We start from the raw sequence: 22555 nt of genomic DNA, 5'->3' as shown, positions 1-22555 counted from the left end.
TAAAGGAAAATTTCAGAGTAACAGCCGTGTTAGTCTGTATCCGCAAAAAGAAGAACAGGAGTACTTGTGGCACCTTAGAGACTAACAAATTTATTAGAGCATAAGCTTTCGTGGACTACAGCCCACTTCTTCGGATGCATATAGAATGGAACATATAATGAGGAGATATATATACACACATACAGAGATATATGCCATCATGTGCCAGCAATGCCCCTCTGCCATGTACATTGGCCAAACCGGACAGTCTCTACGCAAAAGAATTAATGGACACAAATCTGACATCAGGAATCAAAATACTCAAAAACCAGTGGGAGAACACTTTAACCTGTCTGGTCATTCAGTGACAGACCTGCGGGTGGCTATATTACAACAGAAAAACTTCAAAAACAGACTCCAAAGAGAGACTGCAGAGCTAGAATTGATATGCAAACTAGACACAATCAACTCCGGTTTGAATAAGGACTGGGAATGGCTGAGCCATTACAAACGTTGACTATCTCCCCTTGTAAGTACTCTCACACTTCTTATCACACTGTCTGTACTCGGCTAGCTTGATTATCACTTCAAAAGTTTTTTTTTTTTTTTTTTTCTCTTAATTAATTGGCCTCTCAGAGTTGGTAAGACAACTCCCACCTGTTTATGCTCTCTGTATGTGTGTATATATATCTCCTCATTATATGTTCCATTCTATATGCATCCGAAGAAGTGGGCTGTAGTCCACGAAAGCTTATGCTCTAATAAATTTGTTAGCCTCTAAGGTGCCACAAGTACTCCTGTTCTTCTTTTTAAAGGAAAATGTAAACATCTAAGGCCTCTTTAATTCATGGTTTTCAGTCTTAAACTCTTGATTCTCATGTCATCTTTTTGCTGCTGTTTGTGCCAAGGTCTGAAGCTTTCTTTGCAATTCTGACCCGTTCTTATCTCTGTCTGGAGACATTTTATCTCTTTACAAAAGACAATATACGGTACCTAACTTTTAAAAACCAAAACTCCTCTATCCTAGTCTACTGCATTTTGTTGAGCATTTTGAATTTTTTTTAATAGATTTTAACGACTGTTCCCCTAATCCGTGTCACAATGGAGGCCGATGTATTGACTTGGTGAATGACTTCTATTGTGAATGTAAAAATGGTTGGAAAGGCAAAACTTGCCATTCACGTAAGTGTTTACTTTGTTCATATTCATCTTTTGTGCACATACTTGTATTCTTTCTCCTGTGGAGGGGGAAACTACCAGTTTTCTGAAATGGATTTGAGACCGCACCTGTGGAGGAATCAAAGTCCATATTCATAATCTCCTTCCCAGTCCAAAACTGAACCTTTTAAAAAACAAACCAAAAAAAACCCTCTTGTGCAACATGTTAGGCTGTTGAATCAACAGTGCAAGAAAAAGACATTTCCTTGATTTCATTACAATACCAGAGCAAATGGAACTGTGCACTTTTCTTAATGGTATTTACTTTATATTTCAAAGTTTGTTCTAAAAAATAGAAATCAAACTACATCCAAACATCCTCTGCAATGTCTGTCACAGAAAATGTTTAATATCTTGGTTAACTTCCATTCACTCTTGATGTGCTGCTTAGTTCTTGTTTTGTTGTGGCTCCTAGGTGAATATCAGTGTGATGCCAATACCTGTAGCAATGGAGGAACATGTTATGATGATGGAGACACTTTTAGATGTTCATGTGCTCCAGAATGGAAAGGGAGCACTTGCAACATTGGTAAGCTTTTAACTTTACTCACTGATGTGTGGTACAGTCCAAAATGGCTGAGCCAGAGAGGATTCTAGATGGCTCTCAAATGTTTGGTAATTGGGAGGGGCTAGTTCAAGTCCAACCCAGTGACCATATGCTTTTAATACTTTTCATTTCATGTAGACCCTGAATATGAATTTTGTCACTTCTATCCAGTATTCAGTAGAATGTCCATATAATAAAAAATATGTATTACAATTAGCACTAAGACGCCTACCTACTAAGATTTCCAGGAAAAGATGGAAAGAGCATGGAGAAGCGTGGTAGAAGTTCATTGGGAGCAATGTGGGAAAGCTTGCATTGCTGCGTTGGGTGTTTTGTGTGGGGCTGGGTTTTCGTTTTGTTTCTTTTTTTTTGGTACCGATGATGTGAACAAATGGAAGATGTCAGTCTCCGTATCTAAAGAGCTGTTTTCATGAGTACTAAACTTCCAGTAGGAATGTGAGATGAAAAATTAGATAAAGACAGCACAGTTTTAGTCATTCCATTGGGCTCTGGTTCCATTTCGTATATATCGTACTCATGTTTAAGTTATAGAATTTTAAATCACAGCTTGGCATTCATATTTACCACACTGTGTCCTTAGATGTTGACACAGGAAGAGTATGAGGCCAAGCAACTAGCAAGACTTTTGGATTGGACACTTATATGGATAACAAGAATATCCAGAGCTAGTCATAACAAAAATTTGAAAGGTATATTAAACCTCATGCTTAAGGCAATCTCTGACTAATAGAGATCAGGATCATACCTAAGATGGGGATATAATATTCTAGATCTACCTACTTCTAGGTTCCTAAACCTTCCCTTGTATCGTCTGGTACTGGCCACTGACCAGATGGACCTGGACTCTGATCCAGTATGGCAATTCCCCATTTTGGTTGGTTCATAGGTTCAAAGTTTGAAATCTAGATTTTTGATACTGGTTTACATAATTGTTTTGTTTGTTTAAATCAAAGCTCAAAACAGCAGCTGTATTCCTAACCCTTGCATGAATGGGGGAACATGTGTTGGCAGTGGCGATTCTTTTTCTTGCATCTGTAAAGAAGGATGGGAAGGACGGACATGCACACAGAGTAAGACTTCACTTTTTTTCCACTAAGATATTAGGAGTGTCCGGTACAAAGCCGTTTAAAAACCTGCTTTGGTTTAGTTATGTTCAGGTGCCAACATATATGAATCATTCAGGCTAGAGGGGACAGAGCTTGTCTAATGAACTGAGAACTTGTTTGTTTTGCATCTAATTTTTGCCAACATAAACGTTTAATTTCCTATGAGAAATGATCTTTGAAAGTTTTTATTTCCAAAACTTTACAAAGATATTTTTTTTTCTCTCTGAATATTTGTCTCTAAAACTAGTAGCAGGTGGAAAAGCAGACTAAACTATATATCCTGTTATGAATGCTAAAATGGTTGGCTTTTATTTTCCTTTTAGTATAACATTTCACTATTTTAGTGACATACCAACAGGATGATTTGTTTAGGTGGGGCAAAGCTTGCATTTCTGCTGCTTCAAGACATAACATGAAGAAAACATTGCATCTGAACTACATTTTCACCTTATTTCAACTCTGAAATTATGTCTTGATTAGATTGTTCAAAGTTGAATATACTGGTGGTATTAACCCTAAAAACTCTGAATTTGCTTATAATTGCAAAGTTTTGTAAAATAAATGCAATAAAGTTTAAAAAAAAAAAAACTGGCTAAATTGCAAACATGCATATGAAAGGTCAAAGGAGTAGTGCTCCTTTAAGAAACTAGAGGCTGGTTTAATTAGCAATAGCCAATACCATTATAATTGTCAATGTAGTCTTGCTGTCTGTTCCTGAGTTTAGCTGCTATCCCATAGCACTTTAATCTCTGAAGTTGTGATCTATCCAACTGAGACAAGAGTTCAAAGGTCACTGAATTAAATGGCCAGATAGAATCTTTAGCATTTGTCACTTTTATATTGTATGTAAAAGCTAATATTAAACCATTTTACTGTTCTGTTATGGAGTTTCACCTGAAAACAACCCTTTTTGTAGTTAGTGTATTCATACCATATTACAATTCCTTTATTGCAGATGAAAATAAAAAATTCTTTTGGCTTACTATGTTTTTTCCTTTAGGTTTTTAGTTTTATTATAGATTTAGTTTTACAGATTATAATTGGCATGCTACATATTTTAAAATTCATACAATTCATTTACTCTTCTATTATAGATACCAATGACTGCAACCCCCATCCATGGTAAGCACTAAAAACCTTCTGTTCATTCTTTTATTTTCATAGCACTTGAACATATTGTTATGTTACTCTTAAAAATATTCATACTTCCGTGAATCAAAATTGCACTCTAAACATAATTAGACCTGGGCTTATAAAGAAAACATTCTAAACATTCTTGCTGAAACTTCTAACAAAATATGCTTTTTTGTGCTCCTTTTTGTTTTTGCTTTCTGCCAACAATAGAGAAATTTAGAGTTCACTGGTGAAAATGTTTATAAGAATTAATTTCCAAGTCTTGTGTTAGTATTCATGCCAAAAGTACTTTTGAAAGCTCATCCAGTCAAAAAATAGAAGTATTAAATAGCATTTTATGTAGTGAATCTCAACTAAGAGCAAAATTAAAATATTTGCTATCAAGTTTGAATGAAAAATGTGAAGATACTCCCTGAAAGAAGAATGTAGCCATCACAAATTTTAGTCCACCCATATTATTCATTGAAAATTATTTGCTTAGCTCTTACTATAATATATACAAGAAATTTATATCCCATTTAAGATCAAATATTGGTTCTGAATCTTCTAAAATGTCTTAGTGAAATTTTGATCAGTAGCAGGATATTCATACACACAATCTCTCGACACTGAAAATACAGGTTCCTTTGTCCATTGTCTAACACATTTTGCTACTAACAATGCTACTCCCATAACTTTTTGTTTTATGTAAAATCTAAGTTTTTAAAATGCAGACATCTGGGTTAAGCAAACATCCAGGAAATCTTGCAAGTTCTCATTTTCTGATCCAAATTCTGCATTTTGTACACTTCCAAACAAACTGGGAGAAAAACCTTCAATTTCTATTTTACATCTTGTGCACAGCCATTGTCTTTTTCCTGAGTTGTGTTCATATCTTTATAAATGTTCCTAATTATACTTTTTCCCACAGTTTCTATAATATTGTTTTTTCAGATGTGTTATTAAGCAATATAATTTATCTAACAGTATCCCAGATATCCTTTCTCTTAGTGGGAACAGATCATCCCTTTAAACAGCAGCAGAAGGTTTAATTAACAAAGGTTTAATTAGAGAGACCAGCAAAACAATGCATATGGTTTATTAAATAGACTCATATTATGAATTAGCAAGGATTTTTAATTCCATATTGTTGAACAGTGAGAAAATACCATGAATAGGAACAATAGAAATTTGCATTTGAACAGACTGTTATGTGAAAGAACTAGGGTTTTTGCTTATCTTTAGGTTTGTGAATCTACCCTGAGAGCATTCATTGTAATGATAGGTTTATTATTTTTACAGTTACAATGGAGGCATCTGTGTAGATGGTGTGAATTGGTTTCGATGTGAATGTGCTCCCGGGTTTGCTGGTCCTGACTGCAGAATTAGTAAGTACCTGTATGGCTGAAGGACTGAGAGGTCATGCCATCAAGACCCAAAATCTTTGTTATCTTGACCCTTTGACATTTCATGCATTAAGCTTAGGTCAGCTGTACCCCAAATAATGAAGCAGAAGCTAACTGAATTATTCATAGACACTGATCCTCACCTTGTAAATAATGGGCTCTTTTTGTCTGGGACAGAATCCCTTTATTCATTTGATAAATGCAACTAAAATGACTTGGCTTAAATAGTACTCAAAAGATCTGTTGCTGGATTTTATGTAGGTGTTTTGTTTTGGGTTTTTTTTCCTGCCATTAGCTTTGTAGTGAGAGAGAACAGTTTAGCATATTTTTATGCTTAAACCATAACAAATGCCTTCTTTGTGGTAATAACTTTGGATTCCTATTGCTGATGTAATGGGTTGGAAATTTCATAGCTAACCGAAATAAAAAGATGAGGGCAGAGTATAGTCACATAAGGAGTAACACATGGAACATGTAGCACCACATTTACAAGCTTATCTTAAGGACAGTTTTTAGTGCTATCCTTCAATACGGACCATGAGAACTGTAAAAATTAAATGATGTGTTTTGTGTGGCTTGTAAAGTGAGGAAATGGAAGACCAAAAGAATATGACCCTTGCATTGAAACATTAACTTTGTAGTTAATTTAAATAAAAACCCAAAATCGTTAATACTGTGTAACCCACACTGATAGTGTGCCTCTTTCTATATGTGGTCTTGCCACGAAGAGGGACACTGTCTCTGTACCTGTGCACCTGGTCCTTCAGCTCAAGCAATAGAGATTCATGCCTTTAGGCCCAGAATTCCTGGGTTTACTCTCTCAAGATGATCCAACAGGGGGTGTCAAGTGTGGAGCCCGGTGTTACCTTGACAACTGTCACCCCACTTATAACGATGCCCTTGGTTGGATTTTCTGCAGATATTGAACCTGGGACATCTGTACCTAAACGCATGAGCAGGTCCATTAGCTCAGAGGCTGAAGTTATGGGGTGGCCTAGTTATGGGTGGGGGATAAAGCTATACTCTAGTAGCATGGTTACAGCTGTATCTGTTACAGGGTTCCTGATTTGCACTCTTCCTTATTTACTCTGTAGTAAGTGAGAGAATTGAACCATAAATCTTTCTTCAGGGTGACAGTGGTGGTACTGAGTGAATGCTGATCAACATATATATGGTGATTTGATAGACTTAACTTTCTGTTTGAAAGGAACAAGGAGTGGTAACATACTCTACTTGCTTGGTTTAGGTACTATTATATTCTCCTAAAACCCCAACCAACTGTACGATTTCGCTAAGAATCTAGCACAGAATGGTAAACAACTCCCTTGGCCCTCCAGGAGGGCATCAGAGACAGTGAGAACTACATGTACTTCCGCTGTCACTTGTCATTTTCCATTAGCTATGCTGATAACTATCATGTTGCTGTTCCATACCACTTTCACTTCCAGTTACAAACTACAACTTAAAAACCACACTCGCTTATATAATGATGGTGAATCTAGGGAATAAATTTGTTTTATAAGTTTAAAATATCGTTTCGAATGTTTGTTTGGGAAAGGGAGAAATGCTGAGAAGACACCGTACGCGTTTTCCTTTCCAACAACAGTCAAGTCTACGCTACAGCTGCACTGATGCAGCTGCGCTGCTGTAGCGTGTCTGATGCAGACACGCTCCGCTGACAGGAGAGCACTCTCCTATCGGCATGAGTACTCCACCTCGGCGAGAAACATCCGCTATGTCGGTGGGAGAGTGTCTCCCGCTGACATAGCGCCGGTATGGACAGCACACAACTTCCATCGCTTGGGGAGGGAGGGGCGATGTAAGTTAGATGGACTTAACCGATAGTGTAGACCTTCCCTCACTGTTCATGGTTTTGCAACTTTAAGTATCTGCGTATATCCTGATATTAAAGGACGTGTTGTGTAAGTGACAGCTGTTAGTTTCTTTAGCATTACAAAAAATACACTTCCCTGTGCATCTACATATGCATTTGATTCCTAGCCCTTTTTTTAAAGGGGTGGATTTTTATGGCCAAGCGTATGAGTTTCTTTTCAGAAATCCTTGCTCTGATTGCAAGAGAGATTCTAAAAATCTTTTTAAAGTAAGATAATTAGCTCCACTTTTGTTTTCCTCTCCTGTTGACATTAACAGAAGTTACATGGGTGTATGGGGAAGAGACTAGACTCATCAATGTTACTTTTCATCGTTTGATGGGCCAAATTATACTAACACAGTCCATTTGTTTTAAACACAGCCAAGCCAATTTACTACTTAGTGCTTGAATTCAGATGCCTACATTAATGGACATGCGTTTTAATAAGGCTCAGCGTGCTGAGACTAAGCAGCTGTTGCATGTAGCACAAAAGTCAAATTATTTCTTGCACAGACCCACAGCAAAACATTCCTTCCAAGTGAGGATGGCAGATCTTGTCCTGTTTGATTGCTTGTAATTAGGCATATCATGAAACATGCTGAATCTTTGCCACTGATTATTTTACTTGTTGATTTTGTTTAGACATTGATGAATGCCAGTCCTCCCCTTGTGCATACGGTGCCACCTGTATAGATGAAATAAATGGATATAGATGCACCTGTCCTCCTGGAAGAGTTGGCCCTAGATGCCAAGAAGGTAACTTTAAAAAAAAAAAAAAAAAAAAAAAAACTATTAGAAGATTAACTCAGAAAGCAACTGAGTATTTCATAACTAACACAGTTTTTATAGTTTATGCTATTCGCTCTTCTTGTAGATAAATCAAATTAATTTAGATCTATTTAGTTTTCAGTTCAGTGCTTAAAAGACTAACTGTACTTTAATTTTTTTTTTTTAAGTAATTGGTTTTGGAAAATCTTGCTGGCTTAAAGGAATGTCATTTCCTCACGGCAGCAGATGGGATCAAGAATGTAACAACTGCCACTGTTTGGATGGACATATTGACTGCACCAAGGTATAAATATTCTTCTGAAATACTCTTTTTAGCTGTACTTTTGTACCTGGATTTCTTCATGTGCAAGTTACTAGTCTTTAGTCCCCTTCCTTCCGTATTCTTTCCCCATGTACATTGCCCCTACTATATACTATAATATATGTATCATATTGGGTAAGGTAATAGTGGTAAAGATGCATGATAAATTCAATTTGAGTGCATCATCTGCCCACTAATTTGTCTCCACTGTGCTATATCTAACATTCTAAACTTCTGAGCTGCTTTCAGACTATCACTAGAATACAGTACGTGTGTTCAGGACTGTACAGTTGGACTTGCAGTACTAACACAGACTGGCTTTTCAGCTGGAGAGCTATGAAAAATAGTACCAATGTTGCTCACTGCTTGTGAGTTATACAGCTAATTTCAGATGAGCACCAATAATATCTGCAAAAAGAAGAACAGGAGTACTTGTGGCACCTTAGAGACTAACAAATTTATTAGAGCATAAGCTTTCCACGAAAGCTTATGCTCTAATAAATTTGTTAGTCTCTAAGGTGCCACAAGTACTCCTGTTCTTCTTTTTGCGGATACAGACTAACACGGCTGCTACTCTGAAACCAATAATATCTGTAATACTAGACCACAATATAGTCTCCTACAAAATTTGTAGGAAAAAAACCAAGTTTTTTTTTTTTTTTTTAAGATTGCTAAACAGTTTGCAGATTGGTTCAGCAGTAAAGCTAGCTGCCTTTATATTCTTTGTCCAGCTACACATGCGTCAAGGGCAAAGAAATTATAACTAAGATTTTCTAGATCATTTTCAGATAGTTTATCATGTGAATTTGAGATCTGATATATTTTAAAAACAGGATGATTACTAGCTTCTTGGAGGCTCATTATGATAGTCCTAGTGAAAATTAGTGGGTGTAGTGCAAGTGAGGTGATCAAAGGTGCACTAAAATGGAATTTATCACAGTAAATAAACAGCTTGTTTTTGTGGCTCTTTCATACATAATGGAATAAAATATATGCTTCCTTAATATCCAGAGACACAAGGTGGGTGAGGTAATATCTTTTACCTAAAGAAGAGCTCTGTGTAAGCTTGAAAGCGTGTCTCTCTCCTCAGTAGAAGTTGGTCCAGTGAAAGATATTACCTCTAACGTCCTGGGACTGACATGGCTATGACAAGACTGCCTACATCCTTACTATCCAGTCTAGACTTCCGAGGGCACCATATGTGCTCCTAGGAGAAGAATCTGTATAACATTAGGGTACATCATTTACAGGTGTATACAGTTAAAATGTAGCTGTGCTTGAGGTGTTCTATACCTCCCAGTAACTGTGTGTGCCTATAGTCTTCCTTCCTAGGAAAACGGACTGAAGTGTGTTAGTGAGGTAGCAGGTACTTATTCACCCGAGTGTCTCTTCCCACCCCAAAGTTAAGACTGACTGAGATGTTATCAGGAAGAAGTAACATGACCCAATGCAGCGGTTCTCAACGAGGAGTCTGGGGCCCCCTGGGGGGCCACAGGCAGGTTTCAGCAGGTCTTCCAAAATAAATCCGATTGCAGGGCCAACATGAGACTCTCTGGGGCCCCAGGGCAGAAAGCTGAATCCTGAGCCAAAGCTGAAGCCCGAACCCTTCCTGCCAGGTTGAAGCTGGAGCCTGAGCAACTTCGCTTCGCAGGGCCCTGGGCAATTGCTCTGCCTGCTAACCCCTAATGTCAGCCCTAGCTTTTAATCTCCTGGAACACAGTTGTGGCATGGGTGGGCCATGGAATTTTTATAGCATCTTAAGGGGGAGGGAGTTCAGAAGGACAAAGGTTGAGAACCCCTGGCCTAGTGGATAGAATACTCCTCAAGCTTAGGAGGAGGTCCACAAAATATCTGCAGGACTAACTATTGTCATCCTTCGAATTCCTCCTTAGAACTCTTTGTAGCTATCGCAGAAAAGATGTGACACCACATAGGCTGCTGGTGTGCTGAGCCTATTGCCCATCACACGGACCAAAAGTGTCTCACTGTTTCCTTCCACTTCCCTCTCTGTGTGTTCTGTTTCCATCGGTTAGTTTGTAAGCTCTCTGGAGCAGGGACTCGCTCTCTTGTTCTGTGTTTGTATGGTGCCTAGCACAATGGGGTCCTTGTCCTAGGAGCTATACAAATAATAATCGCAGCTCTGCCACTAATGTGCCGGATGACCTTGGGCCCCTGGGCCTCATTTTCCCAAAAATGTGGTTAATGATACTTAGCATCTTTTTTTTTTTAAAGTGCTTTGTATGAAAAGTCTTGTAAGGCTGTGTTGGTGATGGTATGATCATCATTGTCACACTAGGAAAACATGGCCAAGCTTTTATCATGAGTATAAATCTGAAGCACACTATTAAAGAGAGATACAGTAGTTAAAACTACAGCATATGACGTGTGGAAATAACTGTTTTTCAGTAAGAATAAAAGTAGAGTTTCATCATTACCATTTTCTGTGGATTACTGTAATTCCTGTAAATTCTAGTTATAATGCACTATTGTAGCTAATCAACAATAACTAACAGAAGTTTTCATCTCCTTTAATTTCTAGGTGTGGTGTGGGGGTAAACCATGTTTACTACAAAAACATCAGGATCATGCAAATAATTGGTGTCCCATTGGTCAAGAATGCCAAGAAATAATGTATATCAAATGTTTTCAACCACCTTGTACCAACTGGGGAGAATGCAGCACATCAGAGCCTCTACCTGTCAATATCAAGTGTCCGCCTAGTTCTGGATATTTAGACAATAATTGTGCCAGAATTACTTTAATTTTTAACAGAGACAAGGTACCCCAGGTGAGAACAAAATTGTTATACTTGTCTAATAGTATAGAAACACTGGATTCTGGTGTATATCCTGTGTAGGTGCATATAAAACATACTTATTATCAATGTCTGATACTGCCGTCTGTTTACAAAACTTTTATCATGTGTATAGCAGTACTGTGAGAACTTTGCTCCATGATGATGTCATTCAGCCACAGTGCACGCAAAAAACCCCACTGTAATTTGGAGGGCTAAATAAGGCTTATTTTAATATTTCTCCTTTAAACATGTATATAAAACTGGGTAAGTACTTACCAGTATATGCTGTTCAAACTGCTCTGGTTCTGTCCAAATATTGCTAGAGCAGACCAGAGAATCTGTCCCATGCTTGTTTTTGCCAGAATTCATATAACGATGTAAAATAAATTGATGATAAAGCTGTATACACCAGTAGCCTTTTAAATGCAAATTTTAACTTGCACTAAAAGATAAATCATATCTTACTTCTAATAGGGCACTACCATTGAAAACATTTGCTCTGAAATTCGATATTTACCAGCCACTCGGAGTGTTTCTAGGGACAGGACTTTGATAGTATTGTGTGATCTATCCTACTCCACAGAGAATGCAGTGGAAGTTGCTATTGTAAGTACTAGACTGTTCTCCTGAACTAAACATGAAAATTGTTTGTCTAGTTAGATTGATTTGAATGTGTTTTATTTACTCTTCCCATGTTCAAACACAGAAACAAGTATCCATATTAAGGTTTCACTATAATTTTGTTTATTACCTCATGGGTCTGTATTAAAACACTCAGTTCTCACATTGGCAGAAAATTGCTGTTATCTTATTGTTTATGCTAAGTTGTCTATTTGAAATAAGTTCAGTACAATTACTAGTGCATGGTGACCCAAATCACAAAAACAATCACCTGGCATGATTATTGACAATCTCAGCAGAGACACTAAGCTGTCCTTGAGGGCAAAAAGTTATTGGTGGGGCACATAAGCAGAGTAAAGAAACTTTTCATGACCGCCGTACGTTTACTGTGGGTAAAGAGAACTTCAGCCTCCAGGATGCTCAGAGGAAACACTGAAAACATTAGTGGAGGGAGCCCTGGGGGCGATCTGTCAGGGATATGAGTCAGCTAAGTGGTAATTGATTGACTCAGATCTGCTGAACTATTTGATTCCTTGTAAGGGAGTTTGGGCAGGATCTTTTTTGTAAGTTTCTTTTAGGTAGAAGCACAGTACATGCAGCCGGAAGGTGCCGTATCAGACTATCTTTGCTTACCAGTGCCAGTAAAAAGCATACTGAGCTATGATGCAAATAGGGGGACCTGTAAAGTTTAAATATAATGGATTGTCATTAGTGCAAGCTAATATCGAGAGATCTTGAAACCCTTTACACCATGACTAAGTTTGGCTTGGTGGTGTAAGCAATATAGAGGTCTGCTGCCTTTACTTGCCATATAGCAGGAGACAGTGTCTTCCTGCCATGTGACCGATTTAGAGTATAGTATTGTCCTAATGTTTGCATAATACTTCAAACTGAACCAGCCACCCTGTGGAAATAGTAAATTAGGATGTGCTAAACTGCTTCCAGTGTAACTATCAATCTGTACGTCTAATTTAAATTAAGATTAATCATTGATATAGAGAAGTGTCGATCTGGAATTATTATTAAAAAATGATTTTGTCATTTTTCCCCTCTTAGTCTTTTATCCCACACCAAGATGAGCAAGACAACAGTCTAATACAGAACGCTGCTAATACAATAGTAAATGCAATCACCAAACGGCAAAACAGCACTGCTATGCTGGCAGTTACTGAAGTCAAAGTAGAGACCATAGTTGTTGGGCATTCGTCATCAGGTAAGGGGAAGAAACATTAGTGTTTTAAGTATACTCCCTACTCTGACGTTACCAGTTTTATGACTTTCTTCCTATGTCCTGCCAGGAGGGCAATAGCAGTCAATCATAAAGAAGCTGTTTTGTCACCTTCTCTCTGCTTCATTTTTGTAGCAGGATCCCAGTTTCCTGCCTCATAACAAATGTGTTGTTTAACGGCACCCTGAATTGTCCGTCTGTCTCTCTCTGTCTGTCTCTCCTCCCACCCCCAGCTTGTTCTAGATGACAAAACAGGGGAAAGGGCACCAGTGGAACATATATTATCACTTTCAAAGCCTCCATCCCAGGAGCAGAAAATGTCATGATATGAGCAGCCTTGCAAGATGCTGAGCATCCTCAATGCCTAATCACGTCAATAAGAGTTAAAGCTACTCGCGCTTCCTAACATCTGGCCTGATACAATCGGTCATTGCTCTTCATATTCATTTGGACCGTATCATGGTTCTCTGCCTCTAGGGATATGGCACAGCTGCATGGATCCTTCACTTGGCGATACAGCCCTAAGCCTATGTGAGGGCAGGTGCAGAACATCTAGATGCTAGGTGTCTCACACCAGCAGTCCCTCCCAGCACAAGAGACACATAGGAAGCAGTTGTGGAAAATCCCTAATGGACTCTTTCCTCTCTAACAAGGAATCCCAGAATGGGAGCCTTACGGTGACAGGAGATATACCCAGTCTCTTCCTAACTTCTCCAGGGTCTCATCCAAGGAGTCCTTCTACCAACAGTCTTGGTCAGTCACATGTATGACCTCCTTTCTTTCACTACTGGGGTGGGGAAGGGGTTATGTTCCATCCTTGAAAAATGTCTCAGATTTCTTGCTCATGTATTCCCTAAGTCCTGAGGTGCCCAAAAAAACAACTGCATACTTCATCTCTTTCTTGGACAGGAATTCTCTAGAGGAGGTAGAATTGGATCCAGACTCTGATCCCAGGCTGTCATCTCCTGCTCCCAGGAGAGTCATTCTTGAGGAATGGGATCACTTAGTCTCCCACATCTCCAACAGATTAGAAAGCCCCAGAGGATGAAGCCAGTCTAACTATAAGAGGCTCATCAAATACTCCCTCCCATCCTTAAAATGGTCAGTGCAGTGTGCTTGGCTCCTGATTGCTCCATCTCTTCCTAAGAACATGCATGGAATCTACAAATTAAATATTGCTGTTTGTGGTCTTTGGCCTACTTTAAAGTTAATTTGGCAACAGTATCCCGTTCTTAACTCAACTGCCTCTGAAAGCCAATATCTCTATCCATGACTATCTGAATCATAAGGTATATGGGATGATAAGGCACATCTTTTTGAGATAGGAGATTCTGAGCTAAACACTTCATCTACCTCTCATACACTTAAATCTAAGCAGGCAGACCATCCTGTGGCTAGTCATGGGACAGAGTCACCTACCTGAATGGGGACTCCTTCCAAGACCTCTTGTATTCAGGTGACCATGGGCACAACCCCCTACTTAAGTGGTGACTCAACATTGGTCGGGCGGAGGGAGGAATGAGAATGCAAGCTTAATATCCTCATCTTATCAGTGAAGTTGGTGGGAATGGCCCTCCTCTCCTTGAAGTATTCTGCCTTCAGCCACCATCTAATTGAATTTCACAGCACAGCAGTGACTTCTTCCTCTGTGACCCAGGGAAAAGAAGCAAAACTCTGTAGAAGTCTGTCATTCTCCAAATGGATGAAATATAATATGGGCCCTCTACATTCCAAGTTGACTCAACCCTCCAGTCTGAATGGCTAAGCTGCATTTGATGTTCTGATATGCAGGGCAGATTCGCAAACCCTCCTCATTGGCTGCCTCATTCACAATAAACTGAAACTGAGGCTTTTACATAAGAAAATAGCTTGTCAAAAAAAAACCTTCTGAACAAATTTTTTCTTTCTTCGAAAAGGCAAGACAAACATGCAAATCCATCTCTTTGGCATTTGTTTAAGAAGGAAGTGTGTTCCAGATCTTGGTGTAGCTAGGGACCATGGTCATATAACAGTTATCTTGGAGAACACTCACCCATAGTCGTGAGTGTTCTCCATGACTTAATTCTTCCTGATCTTAAGTTTATCTAAGGAAACTAACGGCATGGTATTCCTGCTACTGGAGTCTGACTGCATAGTGTTGGCTGGCATAGGATATGACTAGAATCTTGCATGATCATTCCCTAGCAATACCCCAGCTGTCAAAGAAAAGCACAAAGTATCCCATCCTTTGAATTCTCTTGAAACTTCCTCTTCTGTATTTGCCTCTAATACTGCTTCCCTTCCTGACTTTGGAGAAGTAAACAGAAAATTATCCTCCATTGGATGTAAAAGTAGCTAGCAAAAATACATTTCCAAAGCAAATGATCTCCCAGAGGTTGATTTTAAAAGAACCTAGTTTGCAGGGAAAATAGCCTGTTCTCTGCCATATTTCTGTATTCATGTAGCTGTGGAAGCACTCACTGGGGCTTGCTGGAAAGGGAAAGGAGAAACTGCTACTTTGATTGACTGTTACCTTTTTGCATATCACACTACAAGGTATGTTTGTACTGACAGAATGCAGTCACAGCAAATATCAATAATTAACTTTGAACAAATGAAAAACTTGTACTTTTTTCTGCTTGTTAGTTTTACTTCTAAGAGTGCTAGATGTAATGTGTTTTTTAATTCACATGATCAATGTTCAGGGTATTAAGCAAGCAAGTTTTAAAAGAAACCAACCATATGACACATTTGAAAAGAATATAGTTTCCGTTAACTCAAGTGAGGGTATACAGAGTGCTTTATCTATATACAGGAGTATTTGGATAGTTACATTTACTAGAAAATAGCTGTATCATCAGTAGTACATACGTTCATATAAAGCCATGCAGTAAAGAGAGAGAGAGAAACCATGAATACATAGTTCATATGTAACTTTACTTCCTGAAAGGTAACTGGAAGAAAGCCAATCAGAGACCAACTAATCAATGTAGTGCTAATAGGGTTTCATACCACTGCTATACTCTCATGTAGCAATGTCCAGTAGAACAGAAATCTCCTCTGATTTTCTGCAATCCTATTTCTCAAAAGGACTAGAGTTTCAAGCAGAAAATTAACTTAATATATTGTGGCAATTCCATCCTTTCCAAAAGGATTCTGAGAGGGATGTACCTACAGCATATGTATGGATATTTCTTATTGCAGATGCTCAGCATTGTCTAGTTTTAATAACCAGGCTTTCTGTTTTGGTTTGTCCCCTAGATTATCTGGTTCCAATACTCTGTGTAGTTTTTAGTATTGTATGGCTGACTTGTATAATCATCTGTGTGTGGTGGACTCGAAAGAGAAGAAAAGAGCGAGAGAGAAGTCGCCCACCTAGAGAAGAGAGTACCAACAACCAATGGGCACCTTTAAATCCCATAAGAAATCCTATAGACAAACCTTACAGTAACAAAGACATTCGTTATGAATGCAAAAATTTTATATCTCCTCAAAAAAGAACTTGTGATGCAGTGGAGGAGTATGTAGAGTATGAGGAAGAGGAGGAGGAGGAGGAGGAAAGAGAGGTCATGGAAATGGACAAATTCCTCACAAATAAACTCACAATGCCTTTGTCAGCAAAGGCATCTGACATGTCAGAGAGCAGTCCAATAAAGAGATCCCATCATATAAGCAAAATGGACAACAGATCTGTAAAAAATGTGAATGCATCAAACTTTGAAGGCGGTAGAGGCTAACTTGTATTCAAAACATAGGCGTACTGTGCCTACACTTAATGGGGAGGGGGAAATTGACATCTCCACTTTGCATCAAGGACTAAAATATCTGGAGTCAAATGTTCATAGTTTCTTTATTTTGCGTAAAAAAAAAAAAAAAAAAAAAAAGTTTAAATAAATAAAAATAATAATAAAATAAAAAAAGTTTATTTTGTTTCTTTAGCCTTGTATAAATTATTCAATGACTGTCAGATGAAAAAGAGTAATCTTTGATAGTTGCTATTTTTGTAAAGTTTACTTGTAATACACTCGCTGTATGGCAGAGGAGAGAGGTTGTATTTTCAATATATGTGTAAAGTTTATTACAAGAGACTGTACACTGTTTACAGAATGTATTTCTTTTTATTACTTGCTCTAATTTAATGGTGGCTTTAAAACCTCCTGGTTGAGGAAATTGTGTGAACTTAAACTGTTTCTTGACTTCAAATCTCTATTAATGGCAGCTCACTGCACTTGTTACGTTAGTAGCTTCTGTAAGTTTATTTCAGATTTGCCTTACACACTTTGTAACAGGAACAAAAATTATAGAGATCTTTCAACTGTGGTTTAAAAGTGGCCTTTTTTATTTTTTGTTTTAATTACTTTAGAATTGCAGTATTGAAGCATGTGACAAGTGCCTTGAGATTAAACTTTTTCTATAGCAACTGTCAAAGACTGCCATACCAATATAGTTAAATTTTGAGAACTGTTTCCCTAACTGACATGGTTTATTTTGTAATTGTGAAAATGCTTCTTTTGTAAATATGTATATATTAAATGAATCACTCTGTATATTTGATTTAATAACTTAAAATATTTTGGTCTTTTTTTATGTCATTCCTTTTAATTTATGTTGTCGAAAGGGAGGTTTTATGGCAGTTTATAAAACTTTTTTTTGTATTATGTCCAGATTAGAAGAAGATGTTAGTTAATACAATCAATGTTAGGAATCTGTTGGTCATTTATATTTACATTGGAACACAATCATTATTACGTGTAAATAGGTCCAGAAACGTTTATTTTACCCAAGTTCTTCCCATCTCAAGAACACTAGAGGGTGCATATACTGTACAGTACAACATAGCAAGGCATTGTTTTTCTTTTGTGAATGTTAATTACATGTGGTATTACATATTTTTTGCATTTAAATACAGGCCTAATGAAGGGAACAATATTTTCCTCATTCTTGTTTCTGTTGTGCTTATTCATCTATCGCTCTAAGAAATAGGTTGGCAAAGTCAGAAGATGGAGTACCTCAAGAGAAATGGTTGTTCATAATGGAAGACTTGTGCATTTTGTTTTTGACTTTTTAAAAGCTTTATTATTGCTATAACTGGGCAAACTATACGTTTATTTTTAATTACTGGAAAAACCATAACACTACATACGCTTAGTTATCTTACCAGTGAGAAGAGCGGATGTTTATCTGAAAGTATAAACCCTGGCCAATGAACAATGTAAACATGAATGTTTTTGAAACCAATTATTTTATACATGAACGCAGGAATTGTTTTGCAGGATCTTCTGTTTAGTACATTTTGTTTGACATGTTCTTAAATAACTTTCAGAAGAAAACTATTTATTAAAGCATTTTATAACAATGTTTGTTGTAACTTTTTTTACTTTGTGCTAAATATTCAAAACTTATTTTGATAACCTGGTTTAGAAGGTAGCTTTAGAAAGGGTACTATCCTTCACATGTTCCCCAGTATAATCCTAAGTATTTAAACCAAAAATACTTTTTCTGCTACCCTTGTAACTTTTTGTACTGTAAATGCTGCTGTCTTCCACAATCTAATAAAATGATTCCCTCATTGTGTGTAATATATTTTAAACTGTGTTTGCTTTCAAAATGCATTCTATACGCTCATGGTTCTACTGAACTACCACATCAGACTTCGAAGGGCAGAGTAGTGGGTTCAGTTTCTATTTCAATAAGTCTGTTTTACTTTGCTTCTGCAGCAGCACTTTCAAATTTGAGTCCGGCGGGAGGTGAGATTAACAAGGAACCAGAGTGCTGCTTTAGCTGTGGGTTGTTCTATAGCCATGAGTAACTGGCTTCCTGTGAACATCTGCACACTTAGCGCAAGATACTGCTACCACTTTTTCCTGTCTGATTGGCTGCCTTGATGCTCCATCAAAATGGAATACTTTACTGTTCAACATAACAGCTAGCTCTAGAAGCGGAACCTGGTGGCACTACTGTATCCACCTTTAGCTTTTAGATCAAATTCCAGACTTCATCCTTGGCCATCTCTATTTCAGAAGCACTAAGCCTGCTTTTAGCTGATATGCTACCTATCAGGACTGAGCACCGTATGGAGGGGCTCCAACCTCCACTGTTGGCTAATGTAAACGGCAGCCTTTCTACTGCTATATTCCCCTGCTTCCTCAATTGAAGATGGGAGACTCTAAAACATTCTACAGTGTGATGCAAGTACTTGCAGTGAATGTAAAGCTTTTTTTTCTTTTTTAAAGAAAGCGAAAAGCTACTCTCCTAAACAGACCTCCATCTCTCTGCAGCTGTCCAGTCCTTGAACTAGACACCATATTAGTATATGGTCTGCTTTAGGTACAACTGTCTCCTTGCCAATTGTAATAACTTACATGGCTTAAACCTAGGTGACTTATTTGATTAATGCAAACCGATGCCTCTAACATACTACAGTAGAACCTCACAGGTATGAACTGACCAGTCAACCGCACACCTCATTTGGAACTGGAAGTACACAATCAGGCAGCAGCAAAGACATGTTTTTAAAAAGCGAGTACAGTACTGTTAAATGTAAACTACTAAAAAATAAATGGGAAGCAGCATTTTTCTTCTGCATAGTAAAGTTTCAAAGCTGTATTAAATCAACGTTCAGTTCTAAACTTTTGAAAGAACAGCCATAACTTTTTGTTCAGAGTTACGAACAACCTCCATTCCTGAAGTATTCCTAACTCTGAGGTTCTACTGTAAATAGTTCCTCGACTGACTATTTCTGTAGTAAAATATGGAACTCAGTGTTGTTTCCCTAGCACCTGATCTGGGGGTAGGGAGAACAGGGGCACTGGAGTCTATAGATCCTGAAAGTTCATCTTTCAATCTTCATACAGTTAATACATTTTCACTGAAGAACTAATATTGTTTGACTTAAACTAGAGCTGTTTCTGAGATACTTCAGGAATTATCTGCTTTTACTTTAGGCTAATAAGCCTGATTCCTGCAGTGGGGTGCATGAACCCTACAAATTTGGTTCCCCAAAAAACATCCAAAGCTATAATGAACAGACTTCACTCCCCTTATGACTTCTTAAAGCCAATCTTTGGTTTTTCCAGAATTTCCCATCTGCTAGAAGATATCCCTGCGCCACATCAGTTGGGGATCAGCACTAGCTGCATATGACTGTCCAAGAACTCCTTTGGGAACTCCTACCAATGTCTGTGGCTACCTGCTGCAGAGGGCGGGGAAAGACTTCTGTATTAGAAGTTAGTGCTGATCTAATAATTGAGGGGGTGTTTTTACTGGCTGCTTTGGATGACTGATGTCCAAATACAATCGCAAAGACTTTTACAACTGCAGCAGAATGAGAAATTACATAGTATTTTATATGCCTCTTGCTATCCACCATAGAGCTTGGAGTTGGGTCTTAACAAATGGTATTTGTAAAGCTAATTTTGCTTATTTAAATAATGATGTACCATGCCAAGTAAGTAGACAATGTTTGAGATCACTAAGCAATATAAAACATTGCATTTGACATACAAATCTAATAGCTCGTGTGCCTACCAGAGGTAAAAGTTGCTAGTGTTTTGAACAGCTTCATCAGGGTAGGGTTCACTTTACACATTCCAAAGTGAAAACATATCCGTGCCAAAAAAAGCTAGTGCATTTTATGTGCATAAACGATTATAAAGAATGAAACAATGAGGTGGGAGAATTACAAGACTGTTTCCAATATTCCCCAAAACAAGTATTAACCTAGTGTCTTGTATGTTGCCTGTTTATAAATGAGACTGTAAAGGCTGGTAGCAAGTTAATATTAATTGAAATACCTGACCTTTCCTATATTTAGAAAAGCTTCACTCTGGTATTTTCTTCAACGGGCCAATGTGACCCAATACACATCCACCCCAATATATCTAGGGTGTCACAGCAAAATATGTGGTGTAGACTATTGGTGTTGCTCTCCATCTTGTTCAAGGAGCACTCCCATTTGGGTATACTTCTTGTTTTCCTGCATGATTTCAGATTGCATGATCTAGGTGATCCATGCTAAACCTGATGGATTCCCTACTACATAAATGGCATTGTTCCATGATACTTGCATGTGGTGACAAGACAGATTACTTGGAATGAGGCACCTGGACAGAAAGGAAGGAAGAGGAGGTATATTTTTGAGAATTGTCTTTTAAAGAGGAGAGAGGGCTAGCTTTTAAGCTTTATATTTAAAATTTGTTTTAGTGTTGTTAAACAATAGAAATCTGTAGGAAACATAAAGGCTCAGTCCACTTTTAAGGATTTTTTAAGTTGCATCTCTTCTCCCCCACCCCTTCTAAACTCCTGTCTGTCATCTGTATTGTTTCCTTGTATTTTAATCTTTCACATAAATTTCTGCAGTGTGCCACCAATGTGTTTGCTACTATAGATATTTTTTTAACATTATGCCAACATCACATTATTTTGAGTAAAACCGCTAAAAGTGATCATGTTTTAGTCTCATCGGTGACCTATCTGTGGAATGAGAATTTTGTACTGCATGACTTTTAATATGTAGTCTTTCAAGTATATTCATAGGGAAACCTTGTATACATCCCCTTTTGGGGTTTTCTGAAAGTAATTCCACTTTTATGCTCCAATGTGCTTCTGACCTGGAACTTACTGAGTTTTGTTGCTTGTGGTTCTTTTGGCCATTTGCCGTCTGCTGTTTGTTTTTGTTCTTCAACGGGCCAGTTAATTAATCCCCTTGAGTTCAAATTGTGCTTGAGTGAAAAGTTGATTGTAGAAAAATAACTTGATGTTGCCCTTTATTATATTAATGAACTACATGAAATTTATGGAAGGGCATTTCCCAGTAAATGCGTAGAGTAACCAGACAGAGCATAGCTCATGACATGGGGCTCTGAGGCAGACTTATTATTTATATATTTATGTGCCTCCTGCAGGGGCAGCGTAGAATCTCTCCCAAGAATGAGTAGCTTTCTCATTTATACCTTTGACTGCTAATTGCCCAAGGTGTAAGGGTCCACAGAATGATCCTAATAAACAGTGGGTGAGCACGGAGACGGTGTCTTTCTCTTTCCTGTGGCTGCTGTAGAGTAACAAAGCTGCTTCAAACTACCCAGACAGTTAAAACTCCTAGTAAAATAGATGCTGGTTGTGATCTAATGTACCTTACTTTGTTGGGCATTCGTTCTGAGGGTTTTTTGGGAGGAAGGAGGTCTTGTACTCCACTTTCCCTCCCTTCTCAAAGGCGAACTGGCAGAAGGGAGGTGTAATTTGAATGATCGTTTTTGGATATCACTTAGGTCTCTTGTATTTATTTTTAATGCTACTTTTTAAACATCCATATGTTCTTGTTAAACTTTTTTTTTATTGTTGTAGGGCTCAGAATAAAGAAGTAGATAGTAAAATAGTTCAAGAATAAGGACATAGTATGAAGGGCTATAACAATTTTGACATAACCTTTTACCACTACCTCACATATCCACCCACACACAGTGCCTAATTTTAGAAAAACGACATTTCTTTCAACATAAGTCATTGTCAAATAACTTTTTTTACAAATCTGCAAAATCTGCTCTTCTGCTTTTCTTTCCCTGGGGTACTAGTCTAACAG

The 22555-nt window shown here is 37.9% G+C and overlaps 1 protein-coding gene across 1 annotated transcript in view; it reads left to right on the top strand.

The window, feature by feature from the left end:
• The window catches only part of JAG2 (jagged canonical Notch ligand 2), a 94888-nt gene extending 76331 nt beyond the window's left edge, over window positions 1-18557 (top strand). Inside the window, 11 exon segments of the mRNA XM_054026786.1 lie at window positions 1048-1161; window positions 1613-1726; window positions 2719-2835; window positions 3966-3993; window positions 5287-5372; window positions 7906-8019; window positions 8220-8335; window positions 10893-11141; window positions 11625-11756; window positions 12828-12984; window positions 16240-18557. Of these exon segments, the coding sequence (XP_053882761.1) occupies window positions 1048-1161; window positions 1613-1726; window positions 2719-2835; window positions 3966-3993; window positions 5287-5372; window positions 7906-8019; window positions 8220-8335; window positions 10893-11141; window positions 11625-11756; window positions 12828-12984; window positions 16240-16715 (1703 nt within the window). The 3' untranslated portion in view covers window positions 16716-18557.
• Window positions 18558-22555: the final 3998 nt, after the last annotated feature.

Source organism: Malaclemys terrapin, chromosome 4 (assembly GCF_027887155.1).
Source record: "Malaclemys terrapin pileata isolate rMalTer1 chromosome 4, rMalTer1.hap1, whole genome shotgun sequence".
Taxonomy (NCBI): Eukaryota; Metazoa; Chordata; order Testudines; family Emydidae; genus Malaclemys; species Malaclemys terrapin.
This window is presented reverse-complemented; position numbering and strand designations above follow the sequence as displayed.